Below are 25,275 nucleotides of genomic sequence, written 5' to 3'. Positions count from 1 at the left end.
TCAGGGACGCGCCTAGTCACGGGAACAGTCCAAAGCGCGCTCACGAGGTGCATGATCGCGCTTTTAACAGTGAAGAGTATCAAACAGCGTGCGGGGATTCAACCTAATGGTCTACATTGGGTCACAACGACTAATCAATGATTTGCGCCGAGCATTTTTCCTCTTGCTCGGCCATTAGTTTGCAAAGCTCCTCTATTTTGCACGGGAACAAACTGACATAGCAAACTCATCTGTATGATCGGGGAGCAGGAGCACACAGTATGGTCCGGGAAACCAGACATTTATGGGTGGGAAATTTACCCGAAAATGTACGAGAGGAGAAAATCATTGAGCACTTCAAGCGGTGAGTAGCAGCGCTGACGAGCGACGCGTGTGTGTCTGTGGATATAATGTAAGGACGAGTGCACGGCTAGCATCTCTGCCTCTGTTGTGTCACATTTTAGTGAAGTCGGGATGAAGCAGGAGGTTCCCCCGTAGCAAAGTCCCGTTTGGCAACCGTGCTGTCAGCTCCTCACAAGCCACAACAGCAGCACCGCGCTGCATTTCTCCTGGTAGCTGGTAAAAATGACAATGACTAGCAAGCAGCCCCCCGGATTGTGACCATATGGTTCTGCTGTTGTGCTACGGCCACTAACTTGTTAGCTAAGGGCAACTTCATCCGTCTCGTCGCGTCGCGTGCGGCTGCGTTCCCACCAGGTGACCATTTGACTTCCAGGCTGCCTACGTTGCCTCCCGGGGGCCGTAAAGGAGACACTTTTTGCCGAAGCCCGAACGCTGATATCACGCTGTCAGCGTAAACAAACTTCAGCCGCGCTGCTCACGCCATACGAGCTGCGTCTGTAAGAGTGTTCATCGCCGGGAGCCTCGCGACGTCGCATCGGTGTGCGTTTTGTGTCGCTCGAGCAAATGGGATCCGGTGTTTCACTTGACTCCGCGAGGCTCCCCAGGTCACTACCTCTGACTAAGCCCGCGCGTGCACCGAGCACGGTTGATTAGCATATCTCGGTATGAGCGTGCACTGCAGCTGCTGGGAGATTTCTTCGGAAATCCAGCACAAAAGTCGGCGAAGCCTCGTACGGTGACACAACATCACGCTGTAACGCCGTCGCGAGCTGGCCACGATTGAACGGGGCGGCCGCGCGCGCGCGCTTACTGATGCGCAACATCGTAGCGCCGCTCTTGGTATTTACTTTGTGCGCGTATGAACACAGAAAATGGCTCGTTGCTACGTTAAAGCCGCCCCCCTTCGCTCCCTCTTCTCCCCGAAACCCCCCCTCCTCACCCCCAGCTGCTGACTTGCACAGCCTGCAGCGCGGTCTGATTTTAAGGAAAACAGACAACGTATCGATATTTTAATTGCGGCATTAACGCCGAGCTCCATGTGTCCCGTTTAGTTCGGGCTGCTGGAGCGGACGCCACGCACGCACCGTTCACGCTGCCTTTCAGCTCTTTGCTTTGTTGTCTTGCTCGGATGGAGGGAAAAAATGTAAATATGACTTTTTTGTGTGGCTTTCACGGTTGTCTGCGCGCTCACGACTGTCAAGGAAATAGCAGCCCGCCTCTCACTGCATATGTGCTGGAGAGCCGAAGGCTGAAAAACATCAGTCTACAGTACACACATCAGAGCGGGGTTGCGTTTCCATTTTTTTACTGTGTAGGCGTCGCCACATCAGACGAAAGCTGCTAAATTACCAATATAAATCATACATGTCTATTTAACAAAACTGCAACCGAAGGCGCCCCCCAACATACGCCACGATGATTAATCTGGCGTTTGGACTCTGGATCCCCATATTGACGGTTGACGGATGCAGCGGTTCGGACGACGAACGTGGCTCGCGTCCGATCCACGCAGCCATGCGGAACGCTCCGAATCACGCGTCTTACGAGCGCGTTTATTTACATTAGTCCGCGCAGCGACGTGCGTAACGTTGCGCGGCGACTGGCGGCATATTGTTGCAGCAGCAGCGGTCGGTGGGCGCCGTTGAGCGTGCCGCCCCAGCGCAGAGCCAGAGGCAGCCACAGCATGCAGGTGCATGACAGCCCGACGTGTGATAGAAGTCAGTGAAGATGGGGGGCGGCAGAATGAGTAAGCAGTGTGAACAGCTTTTCTAAAATGGCGTCGGAGGCTGCTCAACGTTGAGAACTGGCATGCCAATAAATTCATGGGTACCCTCCTGCGTCTGTCGGACACAGACGAAACACACGAAGGTTGGGAGGAAGCGCAACGCACTTGAGAGAAAGCGTTGCAGCCATAGATTGATGTTGTGCATTTGTAGGATTTTTTTATTTAAAAAAAAAACCACAATATTCATTCATGTATAAAACAGCGTCAGCTCCTTTTTGATCAGTTGGATTAAAGGAAAGTAAAATGCGGAATGAGAAGTTATAAAATCTACACCAGAAATGCGTTCCTAATAGTTAAAAATAATTAATTTCATTATTCATATGTGAATTGTCTTTATAAACCTAAAAACATCATATGAAATGTTGCGTTTAAATGCCAGTCAAGCCTTATCAGTTTTTTCCCTGGTTTCCTGGAACTCCTTCCCTCCTAAGACACATGCTAATTTAAGAAAATCCCTGTATTTAATAACGTGCAATGCATCCAGGTTTCAAGTCCAGTTGCTGGGTTACTGTTGCCTTGTAAGAAAGCACCACAGAATAGAAAATAGGAGTGGCAACCCACCTTGCCTCCCACCCCTCCCTAGACACATGCATTGACTAAAATGAATTCATCTTCATGTAATTAAAAAAAAGTGGCCTCACGATGCATTTCTTTTAAAGAAATACAACTGAACTAATGGTTTGGAATCAAGTGCATTCTTGCAGTGTACTGTAAACCCCAATTCTAACCTTGTTCTTCCTTTGCGTTCTTTGTAGATATGGACGCGTGGAGAGTGTCAAGGTCTTGCCCAAGCGCGGTTCAGAAGGTGGAGTTGCCGCCTTTGTGGATTTTGTGGACATTAAAAGTGCTCAGAAAGCTCATAATGCTATCAACAAGATGGGGGACAGAGACCTGCGCACTGATTACAATGAACCAGGCACAATTCCTAGTGCCGCAAGAGGGCTGGACGATAGTCTGTCCTTAGGCTCTCGTGGCCGGGATGTATCAGGGTTCACAAGGGCAGCAGGGGGGGTCGTGTATGGGCCCCCCACGTCTCTCCACAGCAGAGATGGACGCTATGAACGCAGACTAGACGGGTAAGTGGACAAAGTTTCTCTGAAGGCAGGGGGGACCGTGGTTTCTGGTAGACACCTTATCCCCAAGCATCTTTCCATCATCTATTCATTCACTTGTTTGGGGGTTAAAGAGGAGGAAAAAAAAGTTGATGCTCAAGAATTAAATATAATAGGCACCCGCTCCTGGATTTATACTCACGTAGTAGTCGAAATACTATGTAAGTGAAAGCCTTTGTACACAAACGCATGTGTAACTTAAACGAGTAGGCGATAGCTTAAAAGGCTGTTGGGGATTATCTTTGTGAGCTTTAACATCTGTGAGGTGGATGTATCATTTGTGGAAAATACGGGGCAAAGATTGGATATCGTAATAATTTCCCAGGATTATTGGAGATTGCTGGAGAGAGAGAGAGTGGGAAAGAGAGAAAAAGAGAGAGTGGTCCAGCGTCCATCCCTGGGATTCCCCTAATCTGGAGTTACGTGCCCTGCTCGGTGGATTAATGTCACCTTTTTCCTCATGTAATAAAACATCCAAGAGCACACATTAAAGGTATATGACACCATTGTTTGGATTAGTCTAATTTCAAATTGTGCACACCTCTCCTGTGGGCTGGAATCATGTGGATAACCTTCACAGGATATTTATTCCCCATTGTTGGATTAACAATGACCAGACACCTAAAGGATACGCTATCATGCTACAGGTATGGGGTGCTTTCTTGGTTCTTTGTAATTCTTTGTTGATTTATTTGGGATTATATCTAAGATCAGGGCTTTGCAAATTGATCACTGGGAGACCTCTACTGGCGATCCAACTCAGTAGAGACAACTAAACGTGAGCAAATGACAGTTGTTGTTTTTTTTTTGGAAACTATTTTTATTTTTCACCAAATGAAAACTGATGAGGACCAACATGGACAGTGTTTGGATTGTACAATTCACAAGAGACATGCTGGAAAAGGTGACTGGAAATTTGTACCAGCCTTCCTATTGGAGATGTATCTCATGTCTGTGGATTACTTCTACCTTCTTAAACGTGGAACTATAACTAGACCTTGGATATGATCGCAAGCAGTCCTGCAGATCTGTGTGCACCTATGAACTGAACTGACTCGATGCATGTTTGGACTGCAAAAGAGTCTGCAACACCTCAGCGAAGGATAAACAGACATTAGCATCAATCACCTTCAAGATGAGTATTGAACGATCGCAGCGCTACTGTGCATGAGAATCTGGATTATTTCGGAGACGTCTTTGTTTCTAGTCCTGGCATGTCGTTTTCCTCCAGAACCAAAGGTGTTTGATGACTTTACAGACGCACACAGTGCGACCCAACTGGAACGTGCTGGACTGTACAAATGAAGATGCAAGACGTATTTTTTTTTACATCTTTTATTGTTACTGTGGGGGCTCAACAGTGTGAAACAGACTACTGGATATCAGTTTTCTAAAAATGTTATTATTCGTTCTAAGAGGATTTAAGTTTAGCATCAATTTATTTATCCCCCACCACTTTTGGATGGATTTATAGACTCACATTGACATTTCCCAGCGTACCGAATGTCCAAACCTGGATCCATATGATTGTTTCCCTCATTCGAATCAATCCGACACGCTCCAGCTCATCTATGCACACCAAGTCTCCCAGCCTGAAGATGTGGATTACATTTTCAGTTCCTAGCGTGAACATTTTTTTTCCTCTCCACTCAACAGCTCATTTTTGTCTGCTCACAAAGTTCTATCTCCCTAGATTGTATTTGGAATAATAGGTCAAGTTACCACTCTCTCAAAAGGTTGGTATGTCCTGCCCTGTGTATTTTAGCTGTCCTCTCTAACCCCCTAGTTTGAACCCCTGTCTCTCTCCATTTCCCCACTAACTGAAGTAGCTGGTGCATAGACTATTATTACTATGTGTCTAAATGCAAAATTCTGTATCTTACCTTGTTTTGTTTTCCTTTTTCCTCCTCCTACCTGACTCAGTTTGTCAGATCCTTTTCCCTGCTCCTCTAACTCCTGCACAGATGATAAGTGTTAGAAGTAAAATATTTCAATTTTTGACATTTAGACAATAGTGCAATAATATTACACCATTGTTACACAAACAAACGTAGGACTTAGATATTTATCAGGTGCTCATTTAAAAACATGTGCAAAGCAGATGATGTGTTTGCTTTACTACAAGGTGTGCGGAATGACTGTTAAAAGAAAAGAGGAACATATAAGGCTAGTGCTTAGATTGAAGGGGAAAAGGGTAAACAATCCAATTAACTCAGTTTAGTTTAAAAATGTGTATATACAGTCATTATGAAGGCGTAGTATTCTTTTTTTTTTTCCCAAGCCTTGAACATTTAGAATTGTATTGAAACACTACATATAACACGAGAGAAATGTAACCCCTGCAGTAAGATTTTTGTTAGACCTTTTCTATAAGGTTGATCTAAAACAGAACTGTGATAGATTTGACTCCTTCCACAACTCTTGCTCTATGATTTATTATTGAACCTGCAAGAACAGCCGTTAAAGTTAGTTTGCATGGCAGCAGCTCATTTAACGACGCGCCGCTTATAACACTTTTATCGTGGATCCACTGGATACACATGCATTGCTCCCGGGCGACTGCCTTCATGCAAGACTGCTGCAGGAATACATCCTAATAATGATGCTGTTCACGCTGATGTGCTTAGCATGCACCAGAGCAAGAGAATAATCAAACACTGATGGAAATTCTGCCAAAAAAGTCTAACTGAATTATTTTTACACTCCATGAATAATGTAGAACATGTTTTGTGTAAAGTGGAATTGAAGGCTATCTATTGAGCAGTGAGCCTGCACCACCAAATTAGCATTTTCGAGAGCATCTAGGGGTCAAGGTAATCCATCAATTTCACAGCAGACGTTGTTATGCCAAAGATGTTATTCATGAGTCCTGCACACATGATTAAATGAGAAAAACTGAAGCAGAATTTGTCCCTGATCTGTTGTAGTTTATCTAAAGTGCAGTGAAATATGGTTATAGTCCAGGTGCCTCTTCTTGTGCCACATGGTATGAAATGCTTTAATTATACTAAATAATTATACTTTCAACATTAACAATTTAAAAATTTAATTTTATAATATTAATTTAGAAAAGTCTTGAGGCTTATTATTTGGTGCAGGTTAATCTTATGGTACTAAAGCCTAAGTGTGAGATAGGATGTTTTTTGTTAGGTGTTAAGGTCGAGTTAGACATTTTAGGGATCTCATCGCACGGCTCATTTAGCAAATCGCTTTTCAGGAAATCACTGTGCATCAGTGGAGCGGAGGACAACGCTCGTGTCATGTCTTCAGATAAATGAGCACAGTCTGCTATTAGCACCATCCCATGTTGGATTCTCAGAGAGTCATACCTCATGAATATGATTTTTATTACTTTTTATTATACAGGTTGACAAATAGATTAACTCAATAGATATTTCCTAAAGGAAATGCAACACTGTCTATTGTTTGACATTTTAAAGCATAAGTTTCAAAATGATCAAATTAAAAGGTTATTATTAAAGTGCAGTGTGTTGCAAAATACATAATTCCAGTTATTTGCTAAAGAGTCACAAGAAATGCATCATTTCCTCATTTGAACCATTACTCAGAAATCACCAACCAAAATCTGCTGACATCTTCTCTTTTTATTTATAATTAATTAGTTATATCTCTTCAAATTGGATATAAATATTTACTCTGATTCCCCAAATCAGACAGTCAGTTGTCAGGAATTAAAGCATTTGAATACTCCAAGCAACCAGGTGCCATTCTTTTACTTTAATTCTATTCATACATCAGTCTGAAAGAAAGCTCCACAAATCTTTTCAAAATATTAGATGCTGGACATTTTGCAAAGAGTTGGTGAAGACATGACACCAGCAGAACAGGTCAAGACTCAAACCAAGAACTGGGCATTCATTTAGTAGTAATATCATTAGAGCAGCGGCCCCACAGGAATCTTACATCATTCCATATTTGCTCTTTTGTGTTGAGGGTTTTCAATAGAAATACAAATTTAAATTTTTATTTTTCTTTAGAAGTTTTTAAAGAACCACATAGATATAAGCTCATTCTTGAACTGGATTGTCTCCAAATGAAACATGAGCTAAACCAAAAACATCACATGTACATGCTACTGTATGTACAGTGTGTACATATATAAATACACATACATACATACATACATATAATCTGCGTGGTACAGTTGTTGCAAATTATTAAATCGACTTAATTTCAATGCATAGGTTTCTAGTATTATGACCTTTCAGGTTTACTTTTCATTAAAGTCTAGTCAAAAATAAATCGCAATCTCTCATTTTAATTATGACTATAATGAGGGTTTGTAGCTGTTGATATATTAAACTATATCTTGCCCTGTGTTGGAACATCATGGCTAATTTTCTCATTATAATTTGATCTGAATTCAAACAGTGGTAATTGCTGTCCTGTCCTGCTCATTACAGGGAGTTTGGTAATATGACTGCTGTAATGACACAGCGGACGAATTACCAAATTAAATTCTGATTGCTTTATTCAGAAAGTGTGTTCGGGTCTGGACAGAATGTCCTGGTTTTCGTTTTCATCAAAGATGCTTTGAAGACCCCCTCCCCCCTCCTTTTTTCCCAGCAGAACAAGCGGTGTCAAATTGTGTAACATTAAAAACAAAAGGCTTGTCATAAGCAATGTACAAAAAAACACCAACAAAGCCTCTCTGTAGAATGAGAAATCCTTCAAAATGTGGCTCTTGTTGAAATTACGAGATATTACAGCACGGAAGTGGTTTGACAAATGTGTAAAGACATAATCTCTTGTTTAATTCCTTTTAAATCTTTGGGCAAATTTCATATATCCTACAATTACACATTGAAATAAGCTGCAGGTTTTGCTTAATACATAGCTTTTGCTACGAATAAAAAAACAAAAACTTAGTGATTTGTCTTGATTTCAGTATAATATTTTATCTTATCTTTGATTCTTGAACTGCAGAATAATAAATTCAAAGACAGTTTTCATATAATACACTTGAGGCTTGTGTTAGTGAAAGTGAAAGACTGGTGCCTATCCTCCTTTCTGTTGAAATAACTGGTTGCCATGGTGGCCATAGGATCTGATACGTGTCCTTTCAGCGTCATAAATAGACAGATATAAAAATATAGGAATTTTTTCTCAGGCATTTAAATCATTTAATCCCCTGGTTAGCTCTATGTGAGGGCTGGGAATGAATCCTTCCTTCAGATGCTTAAAAAACATCCCTCTCCAAACACTTTAGGGCGTCTTCCCGTGTGTCTAATTAAAACAACCCCACTAGAGCCACCTGGTCATTTTTGTCTAGTTGCAGTTTTCTTAAACAATTAAATTGTGACAAGAATGTGATGGTATTCTTTGCTCTTGTTCGTTAGGACTGCTGAAAGTCGGGAGCGGGCATATGATCACAGTGCCTACGGACATCATGAGCGTCCTGGTAGCAGTTTTGACCGCCAGCGGCACTATGAAACAGACTATTACCGTGACACGAGAGAAAGGACTCTAAGTACAGCTGGGAGCGGGTCTGGTACCTCAAGTGGAAGCAGTACAACCGTGTCATCGGGAGTCGGTGGAACTATCGTAAGCACTGCTGCTGGCAACACGGGAACAAGCGGATCAGCAGGGGGCACGACAGGAGGAAGTGGGGGATCTACATCCAGTGGGGTCGGCTTCTACCGCTCTCACAGCAGGAGCCCTTGTCGCTTTGAGACGCCAGAGCCTCGCTATGAGTCTCGTGGCAGGGAACCCTTCACTTTGGCCAGTGTGGTTCACAGGGACCTTTACCGGGAGGACAGGGGTCGGCGGGGGGACAGGTCCTACCGCCACAGCCGCAGCCGGTCTCCACACTCAACACATTCTCGCAACCCTTCTCCTCAGAGACTGGCGAGTCAAGCTACCCGTCCTCCACGTTCCCACAGTGGGTCAGGCTCTCGCAGCCGCTCCTCCAGTTCAGACTCGGTCAGCAGTACCAGCAGCAGCACGAGTGGCAGGTGAGTGAGGCTAATCTAGCATGACTGTTGTTTACCTTTGTGCATTCCTGGACAGAGTTGGCTGATGACACGCTTACTGCTGCTTCCATCATGTTTTTCTTTTAAATTTATTTACACAAAGACAGTCATGTTATTTTCTGGTGCTCTCCATCCTAAAAGGCAGATGCTGCGGTTTATATATTTAAACATCGATGATTAAACATTTAATGGAATACTGCTATTTGACAGGTTTTAAAAGGTTATGGTGCTGCAGATGGTTAATTAGGGCAAGCTTTCATTGCAGTGTTGCAAAAGAACCGAGAGTTTCCAAGAATGTTGCAAAAGGCATCTGCAAGGACAGGCTCAAATTTTCAGCATAGAATATTGGAACTTATCTCCTCGCTCCACATGGCACATGGCACAAATGTCATCCAAGTATCTTTATGTTGTTTAATAATGAGGTGATTATTAAGAAACATCATCATGTTGAGCACGATCGGCAGCTAATGTTGACAATAACACACACTGGAAGTGTGTGAAGCACCTTCGTGTAAAGACTACTTGTGAATTCATACCCTGAAAAATGACCTTTGCTGCTTGTGTTGACTCTAATGACACACTTCTGGTGTTATTAAGATTTCTGAATGGGTTTATTGCAGCTGTTAGTGCTTTGCATCAGGTTAAGGTCCAAAACTCACTGTGTTTTAAATGTTGTTTCTGGTTTTCACATGCTACAAAACTGCATCATCACAGCTTTTTTTGGCCAAATGCAAAATGCTTGGTTTTGCTCCAAGAACCTTCTGAGATTCGTTTTCTTGCAAATGTATTTTTAATGTTTTAGGGGATTTGGTTGTTTTTGTGCAATGAATGAGAACTGCTGAATTAAAAAGGTTAGTATTAAAAAAATGCAAGAGAGGTCGGAAGGTTTAAAAACACGGATGTCTGTCTGTCTTATGCGAGTGCAGCCCACCCCGGTCCGTTTTTGTTCAGCTGCATCACCTCTGGGTGCCGCTCTGACCGACGTGTAGCGACACATGTGGTTTGACGAGGTAGTGCTATAGGGGGAATTTCAGGAGACGGCTGGTATATTTTTCTCACTGCCTACCTCCGTGTATGGGTAATGACCGCCCCCCCTCCGTGAGATCCAGTTGGAACTGGAAATTTCTGGCCACTGCTGGCTGCCTGCCCACTCCCACAGGCCAGGCTCCGTCAGCAGCACTTCCGGGAGTGTCTGAGCACAGGAGGAGAAAGTAAGACGGAGGCAGACGGCAGAGGGCCTAGAAAGCTGAGCGAGGGAATGGTCGGAGAAAAGGGTGCACGAGTCCGCTGCGAATATGTCTCTGACAAATCCATCTTTTTATACTGATCGCCAGGTGCGCTTTGTGAATATGAATTAGGCACAACAGGGTTCTTTTTCAAAGAGGAAAAGAAGAAAGAGACGTTAGTCAGCTGCTGTAATGGAAATATTAAACACACACCTCCTTGATAAACTGTAATATTTTATCTTAACATTGTAATTTTAAATTTTTTAGAGTGTTACGTCATATTTCATCTGTGTAATATACTGCAACATAGCAAATCAGTTAGTGGAAAATTAATTTACATCAGATCAGTCTGGGATGTTGATGCAATATCAAAATATGAATTACTGTATTTTATCCCTCTTATCACAGTGATTCTAGCAGTAGTTCAAGTGATGACTCCCCAGCACGTTCTGTGCAGTCTGCTGCTGTTCCGGCACCCACAGCACTTCCTTTATCCTCCCTTGACAAGGATGAACCACGTAAAAGCTTTGGCATCAAGGTCCAAAACCTTCCTGTGCGCTCCACAGGTTAGTCTCAGTGCTCTCCAGCAGTGTGGAAAAATGGTGTTTTATATTTATGTCAAGTGCTTAAATATTAATGGAAGTCAATATTAGGTTATTAATATTATTTCAAATGTATTAATTTTATCCGTTTACTACAGATACGAGCCTGAAGGATGGTTTGTTTCATGAATTTAAGAAACATGGAAAGGTCACGTCTGTGCAAATACACGGAGCTTCAGAAGAGCGCTATGGGCTTGTTTTTTTCCGCCAGCAAGAGGACCAAGAGAAAGCCCTGGGAGCATCAAAGGGGAAGCTGTTTTTTGGCATGCAGATTGATGTCACAGCCTGGAATGGACCTGGTAAGTTTTGATCTGTGACTGTAGTTTAGCAAAAAAACTAAATTGTTGATGAAAATGCACAAGGTTAATTGAAAACCTTTTATTTAGAAACGGAAAGTGAGAATGAATTCCGTCCCCTGGATGAGAGGATAGATGAGTTTCATCCCAAAGCCACACGGACCTTATTCATTGGAAATCTTGAGAAGACGACCACTTATCATGACCTGCTCAACATTTTCCAACGCTTTGGAGAAATTGTGGTATGTTCATCTTGTAAAGTACTTTTTACTAGCCATGTTGAAGTATGCATGTTAGTTTGAAATTGTTGTACTTGACAACAACATATTTTAATTTCCATCACTCTGAAAGGATATTGACATTAAGAAGGTGAATGGAGCCCCACAGTATGCCTTCCTACAATACTGCGACATTGCCAGTGTCTGCAAGGCTATAAAAAAGATGGATGGGGAGTACCTTGGTAACAACAGACTAAAGGTGAGAAACACAATGGTAATTTAATTTTTAATCCCCCACATGTTTAACTTTCAATTCCATGTTTGACGTTATAAAGGACTACATTTGTACATGTTGCTACATCATTAGGTAGAAATAATTGAAACCTGACAATATAACCTTCCTTTTTCAGCTGGGTTTTGGAAAGAGTATGCCTACAACATGTGTTTGGTTGGATGGATTAGCATCAAATACAACCGAGCAGTTTCTTACTCGCCATTTCTGCCGCTATGGACATGTTGTCAAGGTAAGCCTGTTTGTTTTCAACGCTGCCCGTTGTTTTGCTTTTTCTGGCAGACTGGGGCTCTTATTTTCCTCTCTTCTCTTTCCTAAGGTTGTTTTCGACAGAATGAAAGGAATGGCCCTTATCCTGTATAACAACATTGAATATGCACAAGCTGCTGTCAAAGACACGAAGGGGTGGAAGATAGGAGGCAGTAAAATCAAAGCAAGTGTAACATACAGTATTTTAGCTCTTAAATTGTGCTGTGCAATTTCTTGTACTCTTTAACACTCCAAATTTATTTATTTTTTAGGTTGACTTTGCAAATCAGGAAAGTCAGATGGCTTTCTATCGCTCAATGCAGGCGTCTGGTCAGGATATTAGAGACTTTTACGACATACTCTCAGAGAGAAGGTTTGTGGTTGTATGCAGAACTAAATTAAACAATTATTAGAACATAACTGGAAAAATCTTGCTAAACCTTGTTTGTTTATTTATTTATTTTTTGGCAGAGATGATCGACGAACTCAGTATGAATTTCCAGCGGAAAGACAATATTATGAAAATGTGCGAACACCAGGAGCATATACTGAAGATTCACGCAGGAAATACTCTGCTAGAAGTCGGGAGTTCTACACTGAATGGGACCCCTATCAGGGAGATTACTATGATCCACAATACTTTGAAGACCCTCGGGAGTATCGGGAATATAGAGCTGACCCTTATGAGCAGGACATTCGCAAATACAGCTACTTGCAACGGGAACGTGAAAGAGAGAGAGAACGCTTTGAAACAGATCGTGGACGTGATCATGGAAGGAGGACCATTGAGCGTAGCCAAAGCCCGTCTCACATTAGCAATCGTCGTCCTGCTAGCCCCACTGCTTCCCCTTCACTCTCTGAGCGGATTCCAAGTGATTCAGATCGTCGCATTTGCTGTCGATCATCTGATAGAAGTGGTAGTTGCAGCTCAGTTTCTCCACCTAGATTTGAAAAACTTGAAAAAACACGCTCTGAAAGGTATAATACGGACAAACTTGAAAAAGATCGTGTTTTTGAAGTTGAAAGAAGCAGTCTGGTTGAAAAGGAGAAGCGGGCTGGGCGTAAAGATCGAGGGGACAAGGACAAAACTGAGAAACAGAGACTTAAGAAGCTCAAAGTTACATCACCTATTATCCAAGCATGTGAGACAGACCCTGAGATTGAAAGAGACGTTAGTCCGGAATCTGCCCTTCGAAGTAAAAACAGTAAAGTTTTAAAGGAAGGCTTGAGCAAAGGAAGATTGGACCTTCTCCCTTGTGTTGTACAGTTAACACGGGTTAAAGAAAAAGAAGGGAAATTGATTGGTCAGACTGTGCAAGACAAACAAGTACAGAGAGGGGGGGGTGACAGTCCTAGGTTAGCATCACCTTCATCTGATCAGAGGAGCCCTCTATTCCGCACAGAACCATCAAAAGTAGATATTTCCAAACATGGTAAGGTGCCCAGGGATAAAAACATGCACAGTTTAGTGGAGGTTATAGAAAAGGATACTAAAGTAAAATCCAAAAAGCATGGAAAAGCTGAAATAGGATTTGACAGTAGTATTTGTGTTGATATTGATCGTTTAGCTGCAAGGAAAAGGCGCTTTGAAGACTCTGGAAAAAACGAGCGACAAAAGAGAACCAGTGATGAGGACCTTGCAAGATCTGGGCTTCATAAACCATGGAACAATACTAAAGAAACTGATTTGGATAGGAACCCTTTTATAAAAGGGAGCCATAAAAAGGAGCACCACAAAGACAAAGGTGTTCGCGTGGTCTCAGTTAGCAGTCCTTCAGAAGAACAAGACTGTGAGAGAAACTCTGTTGGCCTTTCTCTGGAGAGGGCGTCCCAACTGGGAGAACTGCCAGAGGACTCTTCAGATCAATTAGACTCTGCCTACCTTAAAATGGATTTAGAGGGCTCAAAGAGTGATACTCACAGCAGTCTCACAAAGACGCCAGATGATGGTAGTCTTGATTTGAATGAACAGAAACCGGTTCAGTCTGAAAATGAACAAGGGAGTGTAAAATGCAGAGATTTCATTGATGGGGAGGAACACTCGCACGTTGACCAGATTAATCTTTGCACAAAACAAATTGAACACAATCAATGGTCCAGGTCCAAGCCTGGCGATCCCGAGAAGTCAATAAAGTTTGAAAAACCATCAAACAAAGAGACTCGAGACTTTGAAAAGGATTACATCATACATGATGCCAGAAAACCAATTCTGGAAGTGGCTAATGACGACTTCTCTTCCTCAAAACGAAAGAAAGTGGAGACTTTTGATTTTGAAATGGGCGCTGCAAAAGGGGAGCGCAGTTTTGCAAGTTCAGAAAAATTGAATGAGGAAACATATCATACTATAACATCCCCAGTAGGAACTGGCCATTTTTCTACAAATGATGAAGATGGCACAGCCCATATTTTGATGTCTGTTGTAAACAAAGACAGAAAATCCTCTCCAATAATAGATGATAAATTGGCCCATATTGAGTCAGTAAAAAACAATTTAGGGCTAACGACTAGACATTTTCAGTCTTCAGACATCGAACTGCCGAAGCTAAAGACTACCTTGCTTGGATGCGATGAAGAGTTAATGCAACGTTGGGAAAGAAGGATGAAATCTGATTCACTTAGAAGGGAAATGACATTTCCAAGTGATGTAGTCAAACTTGAAAGCATCTGCAAACGACTTAGCCAGGATTTAGAACCTGGTGAAGTGCAATCAGATTCAGATGAGGATGACGATAATGGAGAAAACAAACACATCTCGCCTAAATCTAGTTCCCTGTCTTATATCCTCAGGGAACATGATGAGCGAATGATAGACTTAAAACATTCAGGGTCACTGGAAAAGAATAAGTTTTATTCTTTTGCACTGGATAAAACTATAACCCCTGATACGAAAGCACTCCTTGAGAGGGCCAAAACACTGTACTCCTCTAGAGAAGATAATTGGTCATTTCTTCCTTCACGCTTTCCCACCTCCCACAGCTGTTCAGATAAGGACAAGGTAGAGCTGGCCCCTCGACCTATTCCTTCTTGGTATAAGAAAAAGATTCGGACTAATTCTGATGAAAAACATCATGATAAAAAGGAGGACCTTAATCCCCAGGACCAAGAGCGCCAGGAGCTGTTTGCCTCTCGCTTCCTTCATAGCTCCATTTTTGAACAGGATTCTCGGAGGTTGCAGCATCTGGAACGCAAAGATCAAGATTCTGAAACTAGAACTGGTAGGTCTTTTGCTAAACCAGCTGCTACCGAGCGACCGTCTGATTCTGGAAGTAGTGACATCCCTCAAGAGCCCATAGTTCTTTTCCACCGTCGGTTTCTGGAATTTCAACAACAGAAGGACAAAGACCACCCCACACCTGACACCGAAAATGATTTGTTAGCAACAGACATGAAAAGAGAGGAGGTGGAGAATTCTGATACTCTACTGTCAGATAAAATATCTGAGCAGTTACTAAAAGTTGAAAACAAATCCACCAGTCCCACTTTGGCATTGTCAGTTTTACAATTTGATGCTTCCCCTAAAGAAATGTCACCAGAAAAGAAAGATTTCTTAACTTCATCTGTGGATCAAACTGTTTCGTGTATCAAAGAAGAAAGCGAGGATTTAGTTGTTGAGATGTCTCTGCCTCATTGTCTGCCTATGGATGACTTGAAACCAGTTGTTCCTAAGTTAAGCATAAGCCCTCCGACTGCCTCTTCAGATATAGTAAATGATCTAGAAACCAAGATAGAGCTGCATGAACCTAAAGTAAAAATTGGTGATGGAAAATTGGCAGTGGAACATAATTCTCGAGTGGAAGATAAGCCGGCTACTCCTGGTGGATCCCCAAGTGTGTTTGAAAAAGAGACGACTGACTTGGCTTATTCTGATTATCCAAAGATAGATGAAAAACCTGAAATCTTAAACCCAGAGCCCAAAATAGATATTCAGGAACCGGAAAACTTTGAGGAGTTGCAGAACACGGAGACGGACAGTGAAGCATGTATGCCGGAACTGGAGGCAGAAATAAAACCACTTCCAAATCGCAGACAGCCCAAGAGTAAAAGGGCAAAGCCACTTACGGTTTTGCGCACACCACAGCCTTCCCAAAATGTTGTGAGTGAAAAACCTGCAACACGAAAAAGTGAACGGATTGACAGAGAAAAACTTAAGAGGGCATCATCTCCTCGAGCAGAAACACCAAAAGCAACATTTGAGCCTAAAACCTCATCAAAGTCACCAAGTCACGCATCAGATTCTGAACAGAACTTGGAGTCAAGTTTGATCCATGGGAGAACCCGTCGTAGGAATGTACGGTCAGTTTATGCCAAATTACACGAAGATGACCAAGCTAGCAAAGAGATGGTTGAGTCATCACGTTCAATGCGCAAACGTGGTGCTGATAAAGAACCGATACAGCAAGATGTTCAAATTCCATCTACCAATACAAGGCGAGGGCGTCCACCCAAAAGAGGCGCTAAAAGAAGTGAGGATGTATCACCGGTGAAAGGGGATCAACAGAAAACTGCAGAAGAGGAGATGGACATCAAAGACAACCCAACCAGTGTAGAGACTGTTAAGCCCTGTGAGGGATGGCGGTCACCTCGCACCCAGAAGGTGCAGCAAACACAGCTGGCCTCATCGATCCCAGTTAGCAAGAAAGGAAGTAGAATAGAAAAACAGTCAGGGGGCACAACAGCACTAGGTGACCAATCTGATCTTGCAAGTCAGGATGAGTCTGAGGTTAAGCCTAAAGCTGATTCAGAAGTGTTTGGGAAGTTGGCAGAAGGTGCAGAAAACTCAGAATCACCAGTGCACAGAAAAGAAAAAGAGCCTGGTGGAAAGAAATTGGTGGCTACAGAAAGTATGGAGACAAACTCCTCTGAGAGAACGCCACAGCCTGAAAAAAGCGTAATAAAAGTAAAAACACCAAGGTTTAAAAAAAATACTCGGCAAATCACAGAAGAGAAATCACACAGCTTAAAAAACCTTGAGATCCGCGTAAGCGTTGATGACGTAAAAGGATTGCTTCGTTCGGAGGAGGTTGAACCTGAGGCGGCCGAGGCTTCTGTCATTACAAAAAAGACAGTAATTCAAGGGAATGAGGAAACAAAAATAGTTTGTCTTCCAAAAGAATCACCAGAGGAGAACGAAGATTGTTTATCAGAACCTGAACTTCCTGCTGATCCAGCTGCTGCACTTTTAGCGCGACAAATGGAATTAGAGCAGGCTGTGGAAAATATTGCAAAACTTACAGTTGAGCATCCTCCCCGTCCATATAAAGAACCACCCTCAGAGCAACCAATCATATTGCCTCCGGTCATAGTGGAGCCAGAAGTAGAGGTTGAGGAGGAAAAACGAGCAAATCCTGCTAGTGAAACTGAACTTGCAGCTGCCATTGATTCCATTACAGAAGAAACATGTGCAGATGCAGACGGATTCACGGCTTCTTCTACTTACACTGCCCTTGTTCCAACCCCCGAATCCCTGATATCCCAATCCTCAAATGAAATTATGGAACCCGAAACCCACATGGTCATTAATAATATTCTTGCAGCAGACTCAGATGAGGGTCCTCTATCATCCAGCCCAAAAGCAGCAGTGCCAGAGTCGAAGGCAGCTGAAGATGCACCATTACTTGAAACACCCAAGAAAACAGGCAAAGTCAGAGCAAAAACCCCCAAAAAGTCAAGAAGCCGCAAAGGTAACAAGAAAGCGGATTCTCCTGAAGAGGTACCACAACCGGAACCCTCCCCCGTCAAGTTACCGGAGTCAATTCCAGAAGACCCAGAAACCATTAATTTAAAAGCAGTGACAGTTACAGCAACTGCAGCAACCTCTGTGGTCACGGCTGTTGCAACTTGTAGGCGTGACGCCACCAGTGCTATAACTGTAGACACACCCAAAGAGGCAGAGCAGCCTGAGGTTGAACAACCTGTACCCAAAGAATCTGCCTTTCATTCAGGCACAACTAACATATCCAGTTGTAAAAAGCATCCACCAGTAATAGAGCCGTCCACCCCTACACTTGCCTCTGCTCCTGCCCGTTCACATGCCGCATCCCCATTCGGTGTATCTCTGCTGCGCCCCGCCAAAATGCCACTTTCGCCTGACTGGCCTCAAAGACCAGAAGAAAGTAGAATCTATGTTGCTCCCTCATGTCATGTCACAGTAGTGACTCCTACTGTACCAGCATCGACTGCTCTTGGAACTTCCTCTGCAAACCCTCCAATGCCGCCCGACACGAAGGCCTCAGACATAGACCCCAGTTCAAGCACCTTGAGAAAAATTCTAATGGAGCCTAAATACGTGTCTGCGTCTAAGAGCAATTCTATACCAACAACCATGGTGACGTCTGCCTTGTCAGAGCCTTCACGGATGTCAGAGAATGAAAATCCCTGTCATACGCTGAGCTCAAGACATTTACATCCCGAAGACAGACCAACATTAACCCCGCAGCCTATACATCACAAACCATCTCCCCTGACAGAGTCCCAGCAGAACTGTGGAGAAAAGACCCAGCACACGGTTATTTCTCCTGCTACCTCAGTAATAAGTCGCATTCCAATGCCTTATGATACAGAGGAAACTCCGCGGATTTCCCTAAGCAACAGGAACATTGGCCTGTCACTTCCCAAGCAGAAATTTAAATCGAATTCTAATGAGAATAATCGCTACCATGGCATTGATATGGTAGAAGATGGAACCCGAGGGCGCTCGGTGGTTGAGACCACTTCTTATAGTACAGGCTCCAGTCCAGGCTTGAGGGTCAACACATCTGAAGGTGTTGTTGTCTTGAGTTATTCTGGTCAGAAAACCGAAGGACCTCACAGGATGAGAGCCAAGATTAGTCAAATTCCTCAAGCTAGTGCTGGTGATATAGAGTTTCAGCAATCTGTTTCTAAATCTCAGATAAAGCAAGACCCACTCTCTTCATCATCCCAGTCCCCTAGCCCCAAAATGGGTCCAGTTCCTGCATCTTACGGGCACACAGGAGTTCTCTTGACTGGCCAGTCCTATAACTCCCAACCTGTCATTTCAAGCACCAAGGAGAGTCTGGGGTGTGACAAGTCAGATGAACGCCCGTATCACCCGACGGTAAAGATGTTCCAACCACCGGTTAGTTCTCCACAGGTCTTGATGTATAATACAGCTGTGATCCAGCAGCATGGCAAGAGAGAACCGCTGTCAAAGAAGAAGGACATTGCCAAAGCTGTTCAGCAGTCTAACCTCAGCCCGGTCATGAATCCACACCACCCGTCACTGTCTGGATCTCGAATGACCCCCAGCCCTGGCATCCAAACCGATCGTTCAACTTTACACCTCAAACAAGAGCCCCAGTCTCCACGGACAGCTGTTCCCTCACCTTCAACCTTCACCAAAGCCTGTGCTTCAGGCAGTTCTCCTATAGGGACCCCTGTTGTTCTGAGTCAGGGTATGCCATCAGTGTCTGCTTATCATTCTAGTATGCATCACTCGCACTCAGAACAGTCCTCCGTCATAATGCAAGCTCACAGTGTCACCCAGTCAGTCGCTCATGAATCCAGAATAAACACTCCTCCTATGTCGGGGATTAACTACGTAAGGCGAGGTGACTCACACTCATCATCCCATCCAGGGCCTCCACAGCGCTGCAACACCCCTCAGTCAAATGTTATTCGAGATATGGTACTGCAGAGTCATTCAAGCCCCCAGTCTGTATCAAGTGGTAGTGGGAGCAGCATGACCGATGAGGACCCCAGACACTTCAACCAAGCCCTTAGTAGACCACCAGGGCCCCAGCTTCAGTCAGATGTAATGATGATTCACAGTGATCACCGAGTGCTCCATCCAAGCTTGCGCATGGACCAGTACAGAGACATGCACCAGCGAATCCTCTTGCACCAGCAATTGGGAGAGCAGAGTGTTGTAGAAGCAAGACAGCCACGCACCGCAGAGCCTGGACCGTCCTCGAGCAGCATCTCAAAGAGTCCCATGGCAGGGAAGGCCATCGAACTTTCCGGAAAGGAATCTCTGAAACCACTAGAAACAAAGCTGATCCATCCACCGGCCGGTGAAAGTAGAATCAGAGGTGTTCATGCCTCCAGTCCCGTCATGGTGTCTCCTCACCATCATGGGGTTCAGCTCATGCATCCAGGAGGTGCCAGCTCCTTTTCAGTGTACAGGGACGTGCGAGGCTTCACATCACAGTTTCCAGGACATTCTTCATCAGGACACAGCATCACAAACCAAGGCCTTACATCTTCACAGGTCAGCCGACATGCTTTATTAACATTTTGTTACTAATAATCAGCTTTTATTATGAATAACTGCAATCTACAATTCACATTGTAGATTTCTCTACAGGTGCCAAATTAATTCTTTATTTTTCATGAACTATATTAAACAGGTCCCTGCTGAGCCTGACCTGAGTCGCAGAGGTAAACTGTCACATGGAGGAGGAAGCGATTGCAAACCTGAGATGTCCCATCTTCGCCATGCTCCATCTACGGAACACTCGCACATTTCTCGAATACCAGGCGATACCATCTCGCCCTTATATCAGTCTCCCATGACGTCCCCGATGAGTCTTACTCACAAGCCTGATGTGTCACTTCAGAAGGGCCCTCCCTTCATGTCAACACCTCCACCAGCGGTGCCCTCATCGGGTTCACTGCAGCCACGACCCGAAGCCAAGCTGGAACATTCAGGTCATCGCTCCATTGACATGGTGCAGCTTTTGACGGTAGGACGATGTGTATATCAGTCGAGTTTTCATACTGTACAGACACACGTACAATTTTAACACACTATTCTGTTCTTCTCTCTATTTCAGAAATATCCTATTGTTTGGCAAGGTCTGCTGGCACTGAAGAACGACCAGGCTGCTGTCCAGCTGCACTTTGTTTCTGGGAACACCATGCTGGCACAGCGCTCTTTGCCACCCCCAGAGGGAGGGCCACTCCTTCGGATTGTCCAGAGGATGAGGCTTGAGGCGTCCCAGTTGGACAGTGTGGCACGCAGAATGACTGTGAGGATTTATTACTGTTGTGTCATTGTTGTTTTTGATGAGCAACTTGGAGAACAAAATGGAGACACAGATACTGAGAGCATGAAAATGTTTGGAAGCTGATCATAAATCAAACGTATTCATAGGGATAATTGTTTTAGGGGCGTGTTGTTTTGTAATGATAAAAATGTTGAGTTTTTTTTCCTAGGTGGAGAATGACTACTGTTTACTATTGGCTCTACCCTGTGGTCGTGACCAAGAGGATGTGCTTGGTCAAACCCAAGCCTTGAAAAGTGGCTTCATCACGTACCTGCAAGCCAAACAGGCAGCTGGCATCATCAACGTGCCCAACCCCGGCTCTAATCAGGTCTGTGGAAGTTCTGCTTGTTTTCTTTTAGGTTTACTTTGACTTAAATGCACTAACTTGCTTTTACTATCTCTCATCCAATCATTTTCGTCTTTGGATTCACAGCCAGCTTACGTGGTGCAGATTTTCCCACCGTGTGAATTCTCTGAGAACCACCTGTCACGGCTGGCCCCGGACCTTCTTAACAGCATCTCCAGCATTTCCCCTCACCTCATGATTGTCATTGCCTCTGTTTAATTACCTCCATTTTCTCCCCCCTGAACAACGCCAACACCAGCCCTTTTGGACTCATCCAGTTTTGTAAACTGGCATTGCCTCATATTTTGATGAGTTTGACTTTATAAAAACTCTAATTTAGCACGCACTCACCTTTTCTCCTTCACTTCACCGAGTCCTTAAGTCACCCAATGACGTTGAATTCCAAAAACGATACCTTTACAGAGAGGATGCAGAAGGTCGAACTTGGATTTTTTTTAAGGAATCATTTCTGATTATGAATTTCCTTTTTTGCTATTGTTTTTGGAGGTGTTGTTGAAGCCTTTTCTAATTCATAGTATTCAAAAAGCTATGGATTGAGACCTTCCTATGGGATATTTTTTACCTTCATAAAAGTGATTGTTTTTTTTGTTTTTTAAGAAAATGACATGAGACGTCATTGCACTATGTTAAGGATAATTGTGGACTCTGTACAGATTTGATTATAATATCATACATGTTATAGAATTATTCTCATGATCAGCCATGTTTGTGCACGATAAAAGAAAAATCATTGCCCAGATACTGATCAAGAGTCACTTCGGTCTGATCAGCCTGCTTTTGTTCCTTCGCCATCAGCTAACTTCTATTTCATTTCTGGACTCAACTCCTCCCCAAGTGTTCCCTGCCCCAGGAACTCGTGAAGGGACCTTTAGAGTTGTACAGTTTACACTTAATGCCTCAACAGGGGACTTTATAAAGAATATTTAATTTGTTTATTTTTGTTTGCGTCTTCTTTAAACCTAAGGGTATTGTGGACAATTGTGAAACTGTAAATACTATAAATATTTAAAGACTGAAGCAATGTGGAGACCAAGTGAATTATTTTACAAGACAGATCATCAGATGTTCTTTTCTTTTCATTCATTCATTCATTATTTCTTTCTTTCTTTCGGTGGGGGCATGAAGGGGTTTGGAGGATTGTAAAGGATCCTGGAGTGGTATTAACAAAAAGACATTTTCTGTGCCAAATGCTCAACAAACTCTGTATCTAAAACAGAATTTGATCAAGACCTATTTTCATATGTGACTTTGTATCTTGCCAGTCACCAAGCAGAATGAATTTTTTTTGTATTGTTCATCAATCCAAATCTGTTACTACAGTGCTTTAACATTTTGAATCTGTATCCTCGTTTTGAAGGGATCTTTTTATTGTATTGTAGGGGTAGCATTTTTTTGTTTGTATTTACCTGATGTGGTCCTCTACTGCCCCCTGCTGTCTGAACATCGTTTTCCACATTAAGAACTGCATCCTGAGGTCGTTGAAGCCATGACTTCATGTCTGATGCGTTGAAGCATGCGTTATTTTCTAACCCTAAAGGGTAAAGTAAATCATTGATGAAAAGAATGTGACTTGAACTTGACATCATGCCGCTAATGGATGTGTTGATCATCTGTCTCCATCCCTTCCTTTATCCGTCTCTTTGAGCCAAGCTGTAAATACTTATGTCCTTAATCTGTGCTTGTGTATTCTTCCCCCTTTATAATTGTCTTTCTTCAGGGTCCTTATTTTGCTTTGTGCAACAAAACAAAGCAGTCTGAACGAGACAGGAGATGAGGCGTTTGAAACCGATGCTGAAAGTAAAACCATGCTTGTCAGTTTTGTGGTGTAAATATTTCTCTGACTGCAAGCTGAATACTCTCATGGTTATGTTGAAGGCACTTATAATTTTTGATAAACAAGAAGAAAAAAAACGATGATTAATATGAAAACTGTCTTTTGATCAATCTTCATCTTGAGTGTATTTTGCTGTTCCTCCATGAGGACATTTTAAAATGTAAAATAAATGGTTGTTTAACTTACTTCTGAAGATCATTAAATGGTCACTCACACTGATTTTATGTTCTTTGGAATCTGGCTAATTTCTCTGGTTAAAAAAGAACCGCAACCTACAATCTTAGGACCCAGGGTCTTAAACCTCTGTAACCTCTGTTTGCTCACATTCTGAGAGTGACAGCAGTTAGAATTGGGTAAATTGCTCACATCCATCATTGTTTGACTCAGTCAGAGCTGCAGTTCCTATAACAGCCAGAAGGTGTCAGTAGCTCGCCACCAATACCACGTGTCTGTCTATGAAGTCTGGTCTGATGCAGTGTAGAAGTATGTACCAACCACACACTGTACCATCATGTCAGATATGTGTGGAAATATTTCTGTGCCTCGGTCTTTCGAACGGTAGCTGCGGAGGCCGTTAAATGAGCACCGTGGATGCCAAGGCCACATTTATAGACTCATCCCTGCAGCAAGTACGCAGCGCCACGGTTTCAGGAATCGAAATGAACATGAAGGTTTCCGGCTGCACCCGTGGAAGTCAAGACGATGCTAGCTGGCAGCTTCCCCAGAGGAGGCAGGCCCATGGGGTTAGGTGGTGGTCTGAATTCATTTTGGGAATGTTTGGCGGTCACGGCTGCAGCATCTTTCATTATTCATTATTTTCAAGTACGTCTTAGTGTGTAATTAATTCCAATCAAAAACAAATTGCCTGTAAAGAGGCATAACACTAGTTACGGCTTTTGCCTTATAGTCCTGAAGTCACAATGTAGCCGCAGTGTATGAATTATCTTCCTGCAGTCCATTGAGGAATGTTATTTTTTAATCGTTATTCTGAGCAGGTCACGGCCCAGACACAGGAGAAGAGCAGCGACAGCAGGGAAGGCTGGTGACGGAGCACCCAGAGGAGGGTCAGACACGCGCGCCGCACATTTTCTCCCTCTCTGCGTCTACAGTATAAAGCAGAAGTGAGGCGTAAATGATTTACACTTCTCTGACAGAACAAGACTTGGATGTTGAAACTGACGCCCTCTCCACAGCGGGAGAAGAAGCAGATCGCGTGGGGGGAGAACCCAAGATACCCGTAGCCCCCCCCCCCCCCCCCCCCCCCCCCCCCCCTCCTCCTCCTCATGTAGCTCTTCTACGAGCACAGACTCCACCTTTGAGCAAAGGAAGCTACAGTAGATCTCACCCCTTGTCCTTAAAGTGGACCTCGTCCGCTTCAGCACAAGCCGGTTCTGTCACCACAGGATGACATTTCAAGGGCCCAATTTTAGCTAAAATGAGAAGAATGTTGAAAATTCATAGGTGGTGTTTTTAGACACTGATAAGTACTTGTTTTCTTGTTTGTGTCCTCTTGGCATTTACATTTCTACATTCCACGCTGCTCGGACAGCCTATTCTTACGCGAGGCCGCTGCCTTTGATTACTTAGCTGTTTAAAACGGTCGAGATTTGCTTGTCCTATAAATTTGAACCTGTGCTTAGCGCAGCGTGATGGATTCCTGCCAGAACAAAGGGGGGCAGTATTAGCGGCTGCATTACAGCTCGATGAAGTGAACTGCACGGCGGCGCGGTGCGATGACGACGGGAGCTTTGGGAGAATTCATTTAGACATGCACATATACACGCTGGCTCTTTGGGTGATGGAGAAGCCGCAGATGAAGCTTCGGACCAATGCAGAGCTGCCTCGGAGGCTCGGAGAGTGCCCTTCTGCTCCACAGATGGAGGCCAGGCCCCACGCTTTACAGGAAGCAGTAACATCCCCTTTAAAAGAGACCCGAGGTGCTTCATCAGGCGC

General features: G+C 43.6%; 1 protein-coding gene across 2 annotated transcripts; it reads left to right on the top strand.

The window, feature by feature from the left end:
• On the top strand, nt 1–23,507 carry spen (spen family transcriptional repressor). 2 transcript variants are annotated; one of them, XM_029156776.3, is made up of 15 exons: nt 1–343; nt 2,884–3,204; nt 8,601–9,215; nt 10,868–11,025; nt 11,160–11,360; nt 11,448–11,599; nt 11,709–11,834; nt 11,986–12,099; nt 12,187–12,300; nt 12,389–12,489; nt 12,588–20,343; nt 20,483–20,818; nt 20,909–21,103; nt 21,291–21,449; nt 21,555–23,507. In XM_029156776.3, the coding sequence occupies exons 1-15, from the start codon at nt 261–263 to the stop codon at nt 21,684–21,686; spliced, it is 10,563 nt and encodes a 3,520-aa protein (XP_029012609.1). In that variant the 5' UTR covers nt 1–260; the 3' UTR covers nt 21,687–23,507. The 2 variants fall into 2 exon arrangements, with proteins under 2 accessions (XP_029012609.1, XP_029012610.1); XM_029156777.3 differs by lacking the exon at nt 1–343 and adding an exon at nt 1,868–2,089.
• Nucleotides 23,508–25,275: the final 1,768 nt, after the last annotated feature.

Source organism: Betta splendens, chromosome 7 (assembly GCF_900634795.4).
Source record: "Betta splendens chromosome 7, fBetSpl5.4, whole genome shotgun sequence".
NCBI lineage: Eukaryota > Metazoa > Chordata > Actinopteri > Anabantiformes > Osphronemidae > Betta > Betta splendens.
The sequence above is the reverse complement of the archived record's forward strand: the minus strand, read 5'-3'. Positions and strand labels throughout refer to the sequence as shown.